The 19,824-nt window shown below is 40.4% G+C and overlaps 1 protein-coding gene across 2 annotated transcripts in view; it reads right to left on the reverse strand.

The window, feature by feature from the left end:
- Nucleotides 1-19,824, reverse strand: part of cadm1b (cell adhesion molecule 1b) — a 165,474-nt gene that overhangs the window by 45,058 nt on the left and 100,592 nt on the right. The window contains exon 2 of one of the 2 annotated variants that reach the window (XM_042486747.1): nt 2,961-2,981. The exons of the other annotated variant lie outside the window; for it this stretch is intronic. Within the exon in view, the coding sequence (XP_042342681.1) occupies nt 2,961-2,981 (21 nt within the window). The remainder of the gene's footprint in view (nt 1-2,960; nt 2,982-19,824) is intronic. 2 annotated transcript variants of the gene reach the window in all.

The following is a 19,824-nucleotide window of genomic DNA, read 5'->3' on the forward strand; positions in this document are numbered from 1 at the left end:
GACCGGCTCCTCCAGCAGAAGTTCGGAGACAGGCACCTTTGAATAAAGCTGGCTCTCCTCTTTGAACTTTTCTCTCTTGTTTTCACATCAAAAGACATGAAAGGGGTAGCAAAAAGCAGGACAGCCAGCCCCCCTGATTCCTCTCTCTTGAGTCACCGCTGTCTGCAGCAGTCGTGTCCTTTCGAGGAACAACCAGGACTGTAGCCAGTCATTAACAATAAAAGTTTCTCTCTCTCCTTCTCTGATGCCGCCTTTTCACTGCTGCGTTTCGTCTTTTTTTATCCGGCTCAGTCATTAAACCCTGATCCTCATGATGAAATGCTGTTTTAAGGATGTTCACAAGTAAGAAGGCTTCTGTCTCAGGGTATAATTAGTGCCGTGCCATTTCTCCTAGACCCTTTGCATGGGAAGGTTTCAAAAATTTCATACCCACTAATTTGACCATCCTTTTAGTTTCTGTACCAAAGACAAGCTCTCTTAAAAGCTCAGTGGAGCCGATTGTATAATGATGAGGCAACATGACTTGAAAATAGGACTGTTCAATCTAAAAAATTCCCCAGCTTAAATATTAAAAGGTGTGTAGAATTTTCTGATATGCATAGAATTATCGATACACTATAAAGATACCACTTGGGATTTTTTTTTACAACCTGACGACCCAAAATAGTCTCATTAGTGACTGATCTACAATAGGAACCGTTAATGGCTGATAACCATTTATAAAGCATTAGTTACAATTATAAACCCTTATTACAGGATACCTCATTAAAAGTTTGTATCAGGCTCTCAAGGACTTGCAGCTAATGTTCTCTTTTAAATGTTTTACTTTATATCATTAGGAAAAATACAGTTTTTCAAGCCGCATTTACACCTGACTAATATGATAAAATAAAAATATTTTAGGGCAGTGCTTTTAAAGTGTCCTTGGGATGTTGGAACACAGTTTTATTTTTTTGAACTTACTGTTGAGTAATTAATTAAGTGTTTTCAATATTGATTATTCATATTAAAGTGGTAGCTCACCAGTACGTGCAATGTGTTTTCTCCCCGACAAATACGAGCAATAAACCTGATAATTCACAGTAATATTGCATCATGTTAAGAGGAAAATCACTTAAAGAGCTGCAGGGTTAGTTCACATCTTCTAGAGCAGTGTTAGTTAGCAGGTGGGCATTCGGAGGAAGGAGAAAAGAGCAACACAACTCACAACTTGAAATTCCCAGAGAAAACAATATGTGCTGTCAAGCCATCGAAGGTTATGGTGTTACAACCCTAGTTCTATTAGCAATGCGGGTGCCCTCTACTGGACTTTGTGAGTAATACTTCTTTAATTATGAGCATATATTCATCCATGGAATTTTGCATAACAGTAGCTGGCTAGTCAAGACATGCCTACCTGAATACATGCGGACCATAGACTTCAGTAATACCTGGATACCAGACCAAAGATGGCGCCTATTCATTCCAATGTAGTTGCTAGCCTGGTGCATATGACAAAAATTTTTCTAGCTTCCGGGGTTTATTTCCGTGGTATGCTGCCAACTGAATATGTACAATTGGGTCTCGCCATCTAACCCCTACCACAAGTTCCAGCTCAGCTTATAAACTTTCTATTGTAATGACATCATAGATATTTAAATAGCTTTTCTTGGCTCTGGGGAAGTTTTACAAAAAATAAAACCTCCTCAAAAATTGCAGAATAGAAAGATTCATCATTGACCTTGTTTGAGGTTTGAGGTGTCCTGTTAACAATTTAACAGACATCTCTTTTATAATTGTTGCTGGCTACGTTCTCTGCTGGTCTCTATGGGTAGAGTGGGTGGAGCCCAATGAATGAACGCACTGTGCCACTGTAATGTCGACCCAGCCACTGTGATCCTGACTAGCTAATGTTAGTCACCTTAGCCGGCCTACTTCTTTATAACCTTGGCTACCACAGTGGAGAAGTATAGGGGACAACCAATCCAGGTGGTATGCAACTGAATGGGCTGGCGCAAACTGAAGGGATGGACAGACAAGTAGCTAATTCCTATTCTGAAGAGAAAAGGATGACAGATCAATGAAGGCAAATTTTGATTAACCAGCTACTTATGCAAATTTCAGTGGGTCATTGGATGCTCATAATTGAAGGAGTGTATTACCCATATAGTCCATTGGAGGGTGGAACCTGTGTGACAACTAACTTTTATGGATAATTTTTTATAGAAATACGGACATATATTTCTAAATTTTTATACATTTTTTCAACACTTTTGTTTATTGCCAACTTATGGTTTTTTGTTTATTTTCTAACATAGCCCTGCGATAGTCTGGCGACCTGTACCCCGCCTCTCGCCCAGTGACAGTGGGGATAGGCTCTGGCACCCCCGCGACCCTTACAAGGACAAGCAGTTACAGACAATAAATGAATGAATGAATCACGCTAACATGCTAGGCTAAGATAGAGAAAAGGGTAAACATTATACCTGCTAAACATCAGCATGTTAGCATAAGGATTTAGCTGAAAACACAGTTATGTCTAAGTACAGATCACAGAGGTGCACATGACTATAGAAACGTCCTATTTCATTAAGAGCAGTAGTTATAGCCAACTGTGTTAATTATTGCTGTCCATGTGATTACATTGGTAAAGTGCATCTTGTCACATAGTGTAGAAGTCAGTAAAAAGCTAATGAAAAACAGAAAAACTTAAGTGGAAATCAAGTGCTCTGAAAACACACGAAAACTGCCATTACGTGTGGCAAACTGTTAATTTGAGAATTAAGAGTAAAATATAGCAGCTCTGTGCTGTGAGTGCGTTTCTTTGTCTCCTTCCTCTCCTGAAAAGAAAACATCAACATAACCAACCATTCATGTAAATATGCACAGATGAGCAGACTGCGATGGACGGCCAATCAGCAGACACAGACAGAAGCAAGCACTTCCAAATGAACAGCAGGTAGCAAAAAAAGAAAGAGTACCTGTCACGGTTTCAGCAGCTCCTGTTGCAGCAGCGCAGGATGAGAGCAGGAGAGAAGAAAACAGACAGGTTGTGAGCAGACAGGATGAAAGCATAGAGCCATATTCCAGTGCTAGAAAAACGTATTCACAAGCAATAAAGTTGAAATCCATGAAATTCAAGCTCCATATGCAATTTGTGTAATTTTCCACCAATTAAGCGAAATACAATGAGCCTTTTTTACAATGCGGTCAATTTATAAATACGATCCCTGACATAATGAGCCATTTTACACTCTTCATCCAGCCTTACATTAATATGGAGGAACAGAGGGAATATGTGGACTTTGTTTTCTCCCCCCTTGTGTCCCTGATTGAGATTCCAGCCAGAGCCGCTCTGGAGCAGCCACTGCCTGGAGGCGCTCCCCTAGGACCCCGTGGTGTATCCTGGAGAAGAGAGCACCCATTCGGAACGGTGCCCACCCAAACTGGCATCTCACAGGGCATGGGAGACTGGCATGTTCCCAAGTCCCTGCAGCAGTGCTCAGGGCCTGCACCCTTGGGAGAGCTTCCATCATTCATTGTCTGCTATTCATAAACAACACCCCCCAAATCCCCCCATCTTCTCTCTCTCACACACACACACACCGCCTCTGCCCTCTGCCGCACATCCATATCTACATTTTTATATTTCACATCTTTTATTATATTGACATTTCACACACACTTTGGAGCTTCTTTACTCTGGCTGTGAGCAATGTGGGCTCCAGTGCCGAGTGTACAGTATGTCGAAATGACTGCTTGTCTCACTTGTCATTGCCGGCGTAATAAGGGTGTAAGGTATGACACATGTCCTTGTTATACTCCTTTGTGCATTTTCTAACGTGTCAGCAATTCCCTCAGGACAAAAGACGTGTGAGTGACAAATCACACAGGATGGGAAACAAATTTTGAACATTGTCCAAGAGTCGGCTACAGTATCTCGCCCGGCTTAAGCCTCTGCTTCTTTAGAAACTTCAAGTGTCAGTCAAAAACTTCATCTCTATTATGCGATAACGCAGCACAATGAGGCTTCTGGGGCAATTCTGCTTTGGCTGAAAGTGATTTGAACAAAAAGAGTCCGTGAGGTTGATAGCCAGGCTCCAACTCGAGCTTGAATGAGCACACTGTATGTGTCCCAGTCCACCCAGCCCTCAGGACAACCCATAATGAGGCTTTTGAGCTGTTTTAATTGCCAGGTAATTATAATGTTGTAGCAACATTATGTAAATGACTCATTATCATCTTGTATGTGTAGTATATCTGCCCTCATTTTATGTTACTAAAGTGTAACCCAGAAAAATGTATCACCCTGATACCAGGGCATCTCTGCGTTTAATCTTGTCTGCAGAGACCTATATCTAAACAGAGAGACTTGTGATATAGTGCGGTGACACCTTCCCTAACCCTTCAGTATGATCCACTTCCTGCTGGTGGCCTCTGAAGGGGCTATAAATAGCATTGTGCCGTGCTCCCCCTTCTCTCCTATGTACCTGCAGCACATTAGGTAGAAGTTATGAGGTGCCAGCTCGCCTGTGATTAGATGTCATGGCTGTCGCTCTGCTTAGACAGTGCTGATAGACAGATTTCTGGGGAAATGTGTGTGATGGCATTCGTGCGAGTGCAGCCGTTGCACCAATCTGTCAATCACGGCGGATGAGAGCAGGCAGGCCAACCATCCTCCAAATAATGTCTGTCCTTGTCTCCTCACCTCTCCTCCTTTTCATCTGGAGCGTTGTGTTCCAAAACAGGGGAGTTGATCATTTCCACCTACAATGATGTTACATATCCTGCTGGAAACATTTGACAGGGCGTGTTCTTGCACCGAGTTATGTTTTCTATAAGAAGCCGTGTGCTCTGGCATTCAGGCATCTGTGTTCAACCCCAGTGCCACGCCAACGAATCCATAATAATCTGCAGTGTTTTTTTAAGTCACTGAGGCACACTAAGATCTCGGGAGACCGGCTGTCTGTGTGGTAAGAGTGGCACATAGCCCCTCGCTCCTTCTATCGCTGCAACTCCTTAAAAGCAGTGGGGTAACACTAATGAGGCAACATTTCTTCTCAGTACTAGTGTGATGCCTTTGAATTAATGCTCTTCCTTTCAGGTAAAACATTCCCTTGCTTATTTATGCTCATGATCTGCTGCGTGTTGCATGTCAACCTAGTGTGTGATCGCACTGCATAAGAGAACATAACAGAGTTGGATGCTGGAACTCTGTGTAGCTCCCCATAGAGATCCACATTGGTTACCTTTGTGTGTGTGTGTGTGTGCGGGAAGAGATGCTGTCTCACTCTGTGTAGCCCACTGTGTTTTCATTTAATTAGAGGGATCAGAGGTGGGCTTCAAACTTTTTCTCTTCAAGGAAATCGGATGGAGAAACGAGCTCCCGCAGAGTGGACCCAATAAACACAGGCGACTTTTAAGGTCAGGATTTTCACAAAAGAAACCGATCAAAGCGTTTCATCTCTCCTCACAAAAAGAAGAAGAGGACCCCCCCCCCCAAAAAAAAAACAGTGCCCGATACCTCACTCACGCCTTTGTTGTCAGGCGTGGTTGTTTTCAAATCCACATTGAATAATATCTTTTACTGTAAATGCACTTCGCTTTTTTGGTAATTTGAAAAAAAAATTAAAAAGTAATCTTAACTCAGTGTCCACTAAATAGGATCCCCAAAGCTTTCAACCCTGTCACTTTGAATTTATGCTGTAAATGTCTTTCATGTCGTCAAAATATAAGTTCTCTGCTGCTTTCATCTTTTGATTGGGCAGGACAAATACACCTGTTTAAATTTTGAGGGGGAAGCGTACCCTGCTTCCCCCTGAAATCTGCACCTTTGGATGCAATGATTACATTTAAACATTATTTATCATCATTACAACTGAGCAAACTCCAGCTGAAATGATGGACAATTCTAATATTCCATGAACTGTTTTTGTCATTTCACTCCAGTGTCTTGATTGTAACTATTTCTTGTTTGTCTTTTTCTACTATCACAGCAAATTGAATTTATTTAATTCATTCTGATTAATTGTTTATTTGTCAGGGACAATGCAAAAACATTGTGAGAGTTTACGGATGTATTGCATCCGGGATTTCAAGGATCATTTCTGACCACTGTCCGAGGCTAAAAGTACAGAAGTTAGAACATATTGCCATTACTATGATTGTGTTAAATTGACCGCATATTAAACAGTGACATTCTAATATTATTTTTTTTTTCAAAAATGTTTTGTAGACCTAATCAATGATTGGGAAAATAATTGTCATATGAATCAAAATAATAATTAATATTTAATGCAACTCTAAGTCCATATGGCAACAAAGATAGTACCACACTGATAAAAGCTCTAAAAAAGTTAGCAGGTTGACCATGCGTTGAAAAAAAAAAAGAAAAAAAAAGAGAATATCCGAATGCCCAATTAATAAATACTCCAATATTTGGGTCCAGCTCTACAGGTCACAGCGTCATATCACAGGGGTACAACACATGAAATGTGGTCTGAACTTGACAAAAGGCTCAACAGCCAGCGACTGTCAAAGAACATTGCGATGATTTGTTTTATCTGCAGTTGAGCCTTGTGGTGTAATATATTTTATACCAAATTTAAAGGAATGGGTAAGATTGACAATTCTGTAATTATAGAAAAGGTCCTTAATAAAAGACAATAAACAAATGCTTTCTGTATGATCCATTCAAGCGTACCCAAGGACCTCTGTCAGGCCAACCAGAGAGTGCCCTAGCAGAAACATCCTTTTATTTCTGTTTCCACCTGCTGTAATCCTCCAACATCACAGCTCAAGTTTCATTGCGCATGTGTAATACCCCACATCTTGCATGGGGTCAGAGAACCTTTATTTAATAGCCTTGAAGCCAGCGAGAAAGGGAAGTCCTCAATGACAACAGAGAAAAGCCAATTCAATAATGAATACTGCATGATACAATATAAAGCAATGAAAAAAGCTTAAAGGACCTTGAGTTGTGACTGTTTTTCCAAACTACTATTTTCAAGGTAAATAATTCTCTTCCATGCTTATCAGTAAAGGCATTTACTGTAACAGATGACACATTTGTGCCTCTAACGGCTTGTTTTGCTATCCTGTAAAAATTGCAGTTTTGTGCATTATTCAGTAATTGAGTTGCAGTTTATTTACAGACCTTCTTTTATCATTATCAACTCTCAGGTACAGCTTAATCCAGCCCAACCTTTCAGTGAGATATCAGAAAATGCTCACCTGCAAACACCACTGGGAATACTCCCGATTAATTCTCTCCAGAGTCGACTGAAACATATTAATCAGGTCGGCTTACAGGAGATGCAAAGCATGTTCCTGCACGATAAACTGTTATAAGGAGATTCCGTTAGTATCCCCACCATGGTGGTTAATTGCTCAGTGTTAATGGGATATACTTTGTAAAGGTCCAGTCTATAGCCTGAATGTTGTGTTGTACCCGTAAAAATCCAGGAGGACACATGTAGCTGAAGACAGCTTTTACTTAGAGATTAAGGGATAATCCTTCAGAAATGCTGGCAGATAAAAAACAGATATATTGAATTTGAGGCCCTGCCTCCTCTCAGTCAAGTGCTACGGGCAGCTACAATTGCATATAAATAACAATAGCTGCATGTTCTAATGAATAAAAGGCTAAAATTAAGACATTTCGGCATCAGTAATGTCTTTGAAAACAAAAAACAGGTGTGTAATCTCATTGGTGTGTCTGACCGGGTCCTGTCACTCACTACACACATGAAAATGTTTCCGCAGCTGACACACACACACACACACAAAAGAGAGGCTGCAAACAGCAACCAGCCGCTTTAATGACAACTCAGGTAGCATTCGGCTCTCACAGCCGTGTCAAGAAAAAAGAGAGCACTAACACATCTCTGACTACTGTAGATGCCAGGCTGCTGTTCCAAACAGCCTCACATGACAGACATCAAGCTCTCTCTGTTACACAAATAAAACAGCATCAAAATGCAAAAAAAGACAGGAAAAAAAATGAAAGAAAAAAAGGACAGCGGTTGCTTAATATCACAGTGACACATCTATCAAAAGGTAATTTGGCATAATAAATCAGGATGACTTTACGAAGCAGGATGTCTCAAATCAGCATAACATAAGGCAGGAAGAGCATTATAGTAACACTATTAAGTTATGCTGATTGTGACAAATGCAGTAACTTCAGTGGTCTATAAATCACCAACCAACTGCATTCGCTGGGAGGTACAATGATTTCCTTTTTCCTACGAGGCACAATCATTCACTCTGTTATGTTAACAAGACTGGTTGACTGAGCATGGACTTAAGTGCAGCAGCGACAGTGTGCACTGCACCCAAAAACCAATGCAGCAGAGAGAGATCCTTGCTTAAAGCCGAGGCAAAGCTTAACCTCTGGCAAAGTGACACATCACATCTCATTCGGATTGTCTATTTTGGGTGACGCTGCATCTTTTTGTGTTTTTCTCCTCAGAGGCTGCAGGCACTGCTGCGAAGCCTCTTTTCAGCCCCAGACTGTTTTTTTTTTTTAGAGAAAAAAGTTGCGGCAGGAGTGCTGCGTTTGTTACTACAGGAGAGAAACCAAAGCTCTGATTCAACACGCAGCCCTGCCCGGATCAAAACGCACGCAGAACGATTCAAATCAAAGCCTCCAAAGAGTCTTGAGGGAGGGATTTTTGCTATTCTGGAGATGCTGTAATGCCTCACCTATAGTATGGTCTCATGCCAGGAAAGCTCACATGAGCAATGTTCACAGACTCGGTGTGTCTGTGCTTTCTAGCCTGTCTGCCAGCATATCTGCTTACTCACTATGAATGTGCATACATCTGCACTGTGTGTGTGTGTGTGTGTGTGTGTGTGTGTGTGAGGGGTAATTAGGACATTAGGAGAAGCTTCTGACAGGCTTGTCATCGCCACAGCCTGCCCAGTGGAAAGGAGGTGGTCAGAGGGGTAAGTGGGGGTCCAGCAGGGTCAAGAGACAGCTGCTGCACCACCACTCACTGTCTGGAAGCTCTCAGAGAATATTAAACCACTGGGGCCCTGGCCAAGACGCTCCCTCATTTATGGAATACACAAAGCTGTTTCACTAATTTATTCTCACTCTTATGAAAGTGCTATTGTTTATTATCCTGCAACATGAGAACATAAAAGGACCAAAATAAATTATGATGGCATGGAGGTAATTGAGGTTATTTTGTAAATCAGTGAATTTGGAACACAATGATTGTTGCTGTTTTTTTGTTTGGTTTTTTTTTTTATCCTCGCAATGACAAATCTCTGTGGTCCCATGCCTCCTGTGTATCTGTCTTCAGCAGAGAGGGGATCTATTATTACAATATGAGGCATATTAAATACATCCCTCAAGGCTGATGACCTTGGTGATGACATACCATTAATTGTATAGATGGATTATCATCATCACAACAATAACATGCATCCTTTTCTGCTCCACTCTCGCTAACACCTGTGCCCATTCTGTGGCTGCCTCCGCTCATATACTCATAATCACATCTATCAGCCCAAAACGTTAACTGCATCCGGGGACGCTAAACACGTCCATTTGTTTGCAGTTGTAATGTCTTTTGTGCGCCTCAATCAGGCACCTGTCAGACACACACCTGCTACCTCGGCGCTAAGAAAAAAGGCAGAGGGAAGGCCTTTTGTTTCCTCACAGAGTTTATAATCAGCGCGTTGTTTCCAATCTTCTTCCACCATTTTTCAATTTCCCATTTCCCTTTTCTCAGTCAAATCACTGCTATCAATCAGGTGCATGTTTGAGAGAGGAGAGAGGGAGCGTGTGTGTGTGTATGTGTGTGTGTGTGTGTGTGTGCGTGTGTGTGTGTGTTAGAGAGAGAGAGAAAGAGGGGGGAAGTTCCTTGATGGAACCATCTCCAGCCCTAGGCCTCATTAGTCAGAGACTGCAGGAGGAAATGTGCATGTGAATGTGAGCGGTGTATGTGTGTGTGATAAAAATGAATACTGGTAGAGTGTTCCTGTCAATATGAGGCCATTTAACATTCCCCATTCCACCCAAATGATGCACAGCGGACATTACACTCTCTATTTGAGTTCTCCTCTAAATGGATACTCAACCCAGTATGTTCTGTTATATTTTGCCCTTTCCCTCCACTGTGCTTACTGATATCATGGCAGAAGATGACCTATAACGTCTCAGAAAACAATTTATGTGCAGCCATGACAACATCGTCTCTGTATCAGCATGCATGTGCTGTGAAAAAACGTCTCAGAAATGAATGTGGTTGACTGATGTGGCAGTCAATACGAATCAAACCGTAACAGCTGCATAGGCACAAGCCATATTGATCTCATGTGACGGGAGGCGCTCGCAGTGCATCGACATCTTTGAAGAGAGTCAACTTATTCCCTTTGATAGTCTGTTTCACTGAACACGCCAACTCTTACAACAGAAATAGCACCTCTGTTAACATTCACGAGGAACAAATTAGGCAACAAACACAAACCGTGAATAAATGATGAGCAAACACAACAAGGTCAGATTATTGCCAACGTGGCAATATGCTGGATGTTTTACTGAGTGTATTGATTATAGAAGAGATCTATTTGAAGTGGCCGCACAAAATGGCAACTATAGTAAATTCACAATGGCAGGGTAATATACGGCTTCACTGCTTTCATTTATTCACAGCTTGACATTTCCTCCCTTCCGCAGAGTGTGCTCTAACTGTGTGCCAATGGCCACATCATTTAGACTGGACCCGCATGAATATTTAACATTAGTGCCTGGCTCGTAGCTTGCAGAAAATGAATTATTTTTAGCGGGCTTTGCAGAGGCACCGTGGAAAACCCTCACTCTGGTGATGAATCGCTGGAGAGTTTATGTTGTATTAAGCAGGCAAAACAAATGGCTATCAATCATTTGAAGCTTTCCATGCTTGCCAGCTACACATCCCTCCCCCTCTTTACAGAGATTCAGTCGGTTTTCAGCGGGATCAGCTGCCAGCCGCGGGTGTGTAAAAAAAGGGTCAGCCTGGAGTTCACTGGTGTTAATTGACAAGCCCTCTCTGGAAGAGAAGGATAGAGTCTGGACATGTTACAGTAGGCAATCGTCCTATTGTGGCTTTAGGTAAAGATGAATACAATTATGTTAACATGTTTTAACTCTTCATGCTTTAAAACAATCTGCAGCCTTGGTTGTAGACAAACACCAGTATTATCACTTAATAATATTACTATTTGTCTTTTTTTTTTTAACTTAATGATTTTTTATAGTAGTTTAGTGCACAGTGTATACAGCGCATAATTTTTGCCCGTAAGTTTATTGTTAATTGCTCTTGTAATCTATTTCTATTTTTTCTTTCTATTCAGGCTCTTGCACTGTTCATACATATACCTATGAAAATTAATGCGCCACAATTTGTATAAAACCCATGTAATTAGGAGACAGTGATTAACCCACGTAATGGGGAAGGCTTCAATAATATGACCAATACGCAGACGTGAATAGAGAAGGAAAGTCCCTGTAAGTAAGTAGGTTGGGTTGGTGGATGGGTCAAAGAAACACAGGACTTTCCCTCAGGTGGTCAATGTTTGTGTCACGTGTGAAACCAAGTAAAACTTTACATTTTAAGGTATGTTTTCATCATGTTTCTATTCATAAACCTATCCTGAATAAGTGTACTTGCCTAAGCCTAACCTTTATTACCTATGTTAAATATATAACCTAAAGAAGACATTTGTGGGAAGCTAATTTTATAGAATATCACAGTCTAACACAGAATGCAATCAAAACTTTGTAAGACAAGCCATAACATACAGAGAACATTGTGTGTGTTCATTGCAATTTATGAATTTATTTATTTGTGATATGCTGAATACTGTGATTACATTTATTGTGATTTATTACCCTTTTTTAACTGTTTGATACAGCACAACTTGCTTGAATATCATGACATAAAAAAATCCCAGAGAGCAGCACTTCAGAACATCACTAAAGACACTTTTAAATGTTCAAAGTGGTCCTCAGTGAAAGCAGCAAACAATACATAAAAGTATACATAGATATAATTGCAAACAAACAAACTAATCGTAAACCTACTCATCCCCTACTCATCCCTCTTGTAAGTCCATGCTTATACTTACAAATTAATGTTAATTATGTCCTCAAAGAAAAACTTTGTCATTATCTGTTTTTATTCAATAAGGTTTTCAGTGTGTTCATTAAATTTTTTTCAGCAAAATGTCTGATGGATGAAATAACAAATTGATTTCATCATTCTAGTGGGCTCCCAAAGGTTTAATTTCTGTTGACATTGATAATGATTTATATAATTTAAAAAAAATCTGTACTTGATGACCATGTATGGATAAAATATTGCCATGCAAAATATTGCAATTATATGCTGTTTTTTTCCCCCCCTCAACCCTTAATGAACTTTTGGAATTGTGATCACACAGGCGCTATCAGCAGATCATTTTGAGGCAACAGAAAAAAAACTAAGGTTTTGTCCTAGTTGCTAGTCATTAGTCCAGAACAGACTCCAGAGTGTCTTGTGAGGTTGTTTTTTTTACTGCAATTGCAAAACTCTGGAAAACATAAACTAAAAAAAAGTGTTTAACCATGTATATGTACGGGATATTTAAACTCTAACCTCTTCAATCCCACTTACCTACCAGGACAGCCAACACAAACCCATACTGTGCAGCTCAGCATTATAGAAACTCATTTCAAATTCTAGAGAAGACCCCAAAGTTTCCACAGACACCAAATATGTCAGACTGAATTTAGTTTATATAAGGTCTGTATGAAATGATGCACCAGATATGTAGAATATTTCTGTCTGATGGAGTGGTGCAGCCATTTCACTGGGTGTAAACAAGGTATAGCTCCAATGAACAGCTTGAAGAAGCTGATAAAGAATATGCATGATAGTGTCGGAGAGTGTGGAGTAAGTAGAATTCATTCCAACCTTAGGAAACTGAATGTTAAAGAGCTAAAGTAAGTGCTATAAAGTGAAGTGTTTGTACAATTGTCTTTTGTGCATATACAATTAAGCACCATTCTGCATTGCGTGACATTTTCTATTCGGAAGATTTCTTCTTCTTTAACAGCCACCATGGTTTTCAGAATAGTCCATTCAATAGTACATTTGTACATTCAGGTGTAAAAGGAAGAGTTCCGGTTAAAATTTTAAGTCTGTACGAAGAAAAAGCCTCTTGAGCCAAGGGCAGTGTGCGAAAGTGTGAATCCAGCAAATAAATAGAGCCTCCTCTACAAAGTAAATAAAAAAACCTTCTGCTACTGCTAAATTAAGAGGGCTAAGAGATCAAACCTAAGAGTGCATAAAGGAGTAGTTCTTATAGATGATTAAATGAGCTCTTCATGCTTCCCCTACCTGCTTTGAGTAGTTTTATTTGATTGGCTACATAATTACCTTAACATTGGTTAATTGCTAGTTAATTTACCTCTCATTGCAATCACGTAACCCTCTAGTCTGCCAATCAGTAATTTGAAAATCAGGTATAAATTCAGTCAGCTCAAACACACGCACAAGCGAGTGCCCTAAAATGCAGGCGTGACACACACCATCACAGTTTACAGATTCTTGGATTTCTTGACAGTTTCATTAAGACAGATTACCCTGACCCTGAAGTTTTAATCTTCCAGATAAAGTGAAGCTGTTTTTACACCCATCCTCAAGGATGCACTTCATTTCCAACAACATCCAACCTGAGATGAGATTTGGCCTTTCTCAAATACAATCTGAATTGCTTCAATTGATTAAACAGAAACTGGCAGGCTGAACAGAGCAGAGCCGAGTACAAACCCGTCCGTGAAGCCACTGGCAACTGTGGACACAAGATTGAGGGTAAGATATCTGTGAGTGGCCTGGCACCTGAGTCAGAGAGATAGTCCTGCTTACTTGGGGGAGGAAGGCGGGCGGGGGGTCAAAATTGGAGACAGACTGGGTGGCTTTGCCTGTGTTTCCCCCCTTCAGGTTAATATTTTATGGATGTGCGATACAGTTCAGATGACAGTTTGAGATGACTGAGAGTCGGCATGCAGGCGGCAAGAGTTCAGCGATTTATTAGAAAAGGGGGGGAGTGCGGCACAGGGGAGAGCGAGGCTGAATCTGAGAAATGTGTTAGTGGCAGTTAATGTGAGGAGTCTCAAAATGACTATAGTTTGTGCTCGCATGTATGTGTGTGTGTGTGTGTGTGAGAGAGAAATGAGTGAGTGCTATCTGCAACCAGAGCCCATGAAAAAGAAAAGGCACTGGCAGTACAGATGTGTCTCTCTCTGAGCCCAACATGAAACACAGGAAACAGCCTCTTTGATCATTACCTACCTGTCAGTCTGCCCTCCACAGGGACCGCCTGTTACGACTGCTGATGCGCTGCACTGACAGGCCAGAAACACACGCGCAAACTCAAACACATTGAGAAAAAAATAAATAAAAAATTGCAGCACCGCTATCAGCCTGACTGGTGCCGGCATTCAAACTCATCCCCGAGGATGTATAACAATGAGGACCAGTAGTGTGGGCAACGTGCAGGTTTATTATTCTATATTTGGATTCCAATTAGCCTCAGTGACTGCAAGTCTTGCCGGGGTCCACATTCGCATTCATACCGACGGGCAATTTAGTCTCCACTCCCCGTGATTGTATGTTTGTTGAGAGTAGGAGGAAACAAGCAGAAACCCATGTGATCAAAGGGAGAACATGTCTAGAAGTTGTGAGTCAAAAGCAAACAAGCTTTTCGAAGTTCATTTGTTTGACATACTGCTTCTACAGTAGATATCCTCCGACCTGCTGAGAAAATATGTAGACAAAAAGGAAGACATGGGAACTGCATATAGACAGGGTCAACACTGTGAGGGGAACTCGAGTCCTTCTTTCAGCGATAACCTATAAATTATACCTGAAACCTAGTGTCTTTTTCTGTTCATTTTTACTGTGACCTTTTGTAAAAAGCTGGATTAAAGCATTTTCTGTTGATTTAACTTTATTCTCCCCTCTCCCACACAGCTTGTGTGACTAGCGTAGCTCGCCGTACTTGACCTTGTTGTAAAGCTGTGTCTTGAAAAGTGGCAACATCCTCACATAGCAGTAATTAAGCAGTTGTGAAAACTGTTGCTATAACTATAGGGCCTACAGTCCAAAAATAGGAAAAAAAAGACACCAGTAAGAAGTAAAATGTCCTTAAACAGCTTTAAAGCATCAGTTCAACCCAATTAACACAACAATACAGAAGAGGTAAATGGAATTTCATTCCAGGTCCTCACAGCAATCAAAATTTCAACCTTGTCTAGGGAGTTAATATTAACTATATAACTTATAACTTGAGAGCTCACATCCCCGTCACATCCACATACTGGACTCTTAAAATCTATCATTTTAAACAGGCTCAATAACTAACTACAACTAGACTTAACTTAACCAGAACAACTGCATTTTATTTTATATTGATTTAACTAAATGCTGTGCTGTGTTTTGCTGCTTTTGGTTCATTTTGGTTTATTTTAGATTAGATTTAGGTTCTAGTACAAGGGCTTGTTGGTGAGTGCCACCAAATATTGAATGAATCTGCTAAACTCTTAATTACATTCAATGCCATCACTTTTCGAAATTCTCATTCCAGATGAACACTGACATACTCAGATGACCTTTGTATCACCTGTTTTTATTCTGTTGGTGACATTATAATGGCAAGTGCTTTTGTTTTGAAAGGGTACCAGGAATGCCAGTAAGGTAGTGGGGAAAATACTACAAAACAGAAAATGGCATAGTCTTGTTTTCCTAATGTAAGCACCTGGCCAAACGTGTGTCATGACTAATAAGTGGTTTGACGTTCCTTGTTTAAATTAAGCGTGGCATTTAGAAGTTTGTTTTACAGTAGCTGCAATGTGTTTCTAGAGGAAGTATTAAAGCTGCATTTCATGTTTGATTTTTGAGCTATTTTCCTATGCTATATATTGATTGTAGCCTGGAGGTGAATGAATAATTAAAGTTACATATGCTTACCTATATCTTAGCACTATTTGAGAGGTCATTAAGTTAATCATAAAGGGTTACAAGGTGTAAATTCATGGTTGTGAGAAAATTATAAAGTGAATTCATTTTCAGTATGAACTTTATAATAAGATGTTTGAGTCATGGTTATATATTATTGGAAAATTAAAATGCTACATTATAGTGATATTTTCCATCAGGATATTAAAGAATTGTAATTTAAAAAAAATGGTGTGTTATGGTGTGTTAAGAGCTATAGTGCCAGAAATAAAGTTTTTCTGTATGATCAGTTAGAGAAGAAAACCATTAAGCTTGGAATGCGAACTTTAAATTCTGCAGTACCTGCTCACTGCAAGTGTGGTGTAGTTAGGATTAGGACAAGATCTTTGGCAAATAAACGGTTAAGGTGTAGCTCCGGTTAGGCAACTACAACTCTTGGTTGAGGTTAGAGAATGGCAACTAATAAAAGGTCTGTGGTAGGATGCAGAGTCCTAAAACCCAGATATCAGCTAGCATTTCAGCACTTTTCCGCCCTGTCTCAGAATCAGTACGTTTTTTGAATGGGTTTTTGGTTAGAAGCCTTAAATAAGGTCTGCGGATAAAACAAGCTGAATAGACTTTCATGAGCTGTTCTAGAGTTAGGGCTGTACCGACACTCAGAATTTTATCAATGGAATTAGATGTCCCGAGAGGCACACTGTGTAGCACACTGACTAGCAAAAAACCCTCCTCATAACTAATAATTCAAATCTCCGACTTTCAGCGGACAGCCCTACATGAAATTTGTCAGTAAATACCCCTCTTGTAAGTTTTTATGTGGCTTAAAAAAATGGGGGTTGCTGACAAGAGGCTAAATGAGAGTACAGAACATCATCACACTGAACACGGCTTGATGGCCTCATTGTGTTGGTGATGTGAAATCATGCAGCTGTTGTCTATATTGTTCATAGCCAAACATAAGCTTTTTATTTGCTGCGATTGCTTAAAGATCTGAAAAATCATAAAAGTGGTCTTCATTTGTGAAGATTATATCATCTAATTGTGTAAGTGTCAAAAACTTTTGTCTGCAGAGCTTATTTTCTTCAGTAATCCAAAATCCAATGGAAAAACCCCATTTTGATGAGGGAACCAGGGTGTTAACTTCTGTGTCAGCCAACAGAAAAACATTATCCCTTGGGCACTCTACGTCTAATGCACTGCACACCTATTCATTACCTCGATCCACTAAACCCTTACTACACTACATAAAGGGCACCATCTACTGCACTGACCATGGATGTTGCCATGGACCGTAAACTGTTAGATTTGCCCAATGTCAATGGCATTAACGGGATACTAGCTTGGAAAATGTGCGTTATTAAAAAAAAATGATAAAAATAACATATGTATGAATACGTTCCAGTGGAAACATTTCTGTGACTACCACAAATACATTCATATCCATCGTATTGGATTAAAAGCAGGGCATCTTAAAGTCAGAAAACATTTGTAAATAAGAACATGGGTTTTTTTGTTTTTTTTTTGTGGTCTTTTAATCATTTGCGTGAGCCGACCTTTCAAGGCTTTGTTTCTTCTCCAAAGACTAGAATCAGCAGGAAGACTGGCTTGTGCCTCCATCCTGTGAGGAGACGTGCTGGCTTTGACTAAACTAACTTTGCAAGCCGACTCCTGATGCGCAACTGTCAAAAAATGTCCTAACATACTCTAACTGTTCCGTCTGTTTTGCCTTTGTATCTGTGGGTTAACAACTGTTGGCTGACGTTTTCAAAAGCACGCCTTTATGAGCTCAGTCCGCTTAGCTTGTTAGGGGAATATCTGCACCTTTATGATCAATCAAAGAGTTTCTAACGCCTTATTCCCTCTGCTGCCTTTGACGCCTTTTCACCACGGTCCCTGTTATTCTTGTTCTTTGATTTTTCTGTCACCGCTGGTTCCAGCTTCCATAGGTTAACGTTACCTCTTTAATCTTCATGTGCCCCCAACTGGCACTGAGTGTAAACAAATGAACGATATAATGCAGCAGGAAATTTATATGCAGAGCTGTGTTTTGCTGTGTTTCTATTTCAGGCGAGTTCGACTTCGTTGTTAGTGTACCACCCACATGGCTTAGGGTGGTCACATTTGGTTGCAGCAATTTACACAGTTTAAGTTGTAATGGCTTTTCCACATCTTTCTCAGAAACAGCTAAGACACCTCTGTAACTACTTTGGGGATACACTGCGCGATCGCAGCTCTGACACCATTAGCATACATTGTACTGTCAATTTAAAGGTAATGTTTGCAGCTTATTCTAATGGGAATGAGCCAATTTGTTTTGAAAGCAGAATGAGAATATGAGGACAGAGGAAACATGCGGCTATGATGTCGTGCGGAGAGACGTTATATTGTATAAGCCAAATCTTCCCATGCAGTCTCCCATAATGTCATCTCTGTCATGCTCCAGATCAGAGCGCCAGATCTTGCAGCACAACATCAAAGACTCCTCATGCCAAGCAAACCAGAGTCCAACAGACTGACAGACGCACACATATTCACAGGAGCTTTTTGCATCTGTGCGGCTGTATTGCCCACCATGTCTCTGTATCTTAACAAACATACTAATATGATCACATCACATGGCGTTAGCTTATCTCTCCCGCGCACTTCTCACCTTGGATGTATATATGTCACTGCCTCAGCTGCCTGTGTACATTAAGATCATCATTTAATGCTGAATTATTAATGCAATGCACAGTTTTGGAGGATGTTTTCAGGTCAGAATTTAAATAAAAGTATTTATAACATACTATAATGTGAAAAATACAAGTTATAGTGATGCATTTAAAATTGCCAGTAAAATGTTTGTAGCAATAGTATCAAAACTAAAACCACTTATTATGCAGTGTATTATGCTTTATTATTATACAGTATTATTGTTGGATTCTTATTACTAATGGGAGGATGAATAAGCAGCATGTTTTTGTTTGTTAGCTGAGATAAAACTTTTTTTTCCCCTTGGCTGCATTTGGTAGCACAGTTAAAGATGTAAAGGGGGGGAGAGGGGACAACATGCGGTAAAAGGGATGCGGGTCAGGATCAAACCTGGGCCGCTGTGGTGGGGTCTAACTGTTTTGTACATGGCATGCACGCTCTACCAGTGAGCAGCTAAGTGAGCAGCTCATGAGTTCATGAGCTGCTTTCATTAAAAAAGCATTTAAAAAACTATTCTTCTCAAAGGTTAAAAGTTGCCCAAACACTTGCAGTCATACAGGATTGTTACCTAAAAGAAATCGCTCCAAAACTGTTAAAATTTAAATCAGAAAAGCTCAAATAGGGGTAGTGAGCTACCATGAAATGTAAGAGGTCTTGTGGTTAGTGTGTTTCACACCACTGTCAAGGGAAATAATACCAAAACCATGCTTCTGATAGTGCTGCTAAGAACAACAATAATCCAGCTGCTATTACTACGACTAATAACAATCATAAAATGTGAGTGTAGGGTGTTGCACAGTGGTCCTTGCCGGAGGAGGTGATGAACACAGAGGATATGATGATCATGGAGGAAATAAAGAGAGAGAGCCGGCTAATCTATGGCACAACACTGCTGACACCTCGTAAGATTAGAGATGCCTCTCAGTCTAAATCAGTCCTCTATCTGCATGCTTAGCGTCATTACTTGCTTTGTGGGATTCTACCCTCAGGGGTGCATTGCCCACACAATAGTAGAGTGCCAAGCTGCAGAGCACCAACACACACACACACATGAACTTTCTCACTCACGCGGTTATGCTAAGTGAGATAGAGATGAATCGCATGTGATGATTAACAAGGAAAATTCAGGGAAATCTTTGCAGAAATAGTCTGAACGGAAACT

This window comes from Plectropomus leopardus, chromosome 5, assembly GCF_008729295.1.
Source record: "Plectropomus leopardus isolate mb chromosome 5, YSFRI_Pleo_2.0, whole genome shotgun sequence".
Taxonomy (NCBI): domain Eukaryota; kingdom Metazoa; phylum Chordata; class Actinopteri; order Perciformes; family Serranidae; genus Plectropomus; species Plectropomus leopardus.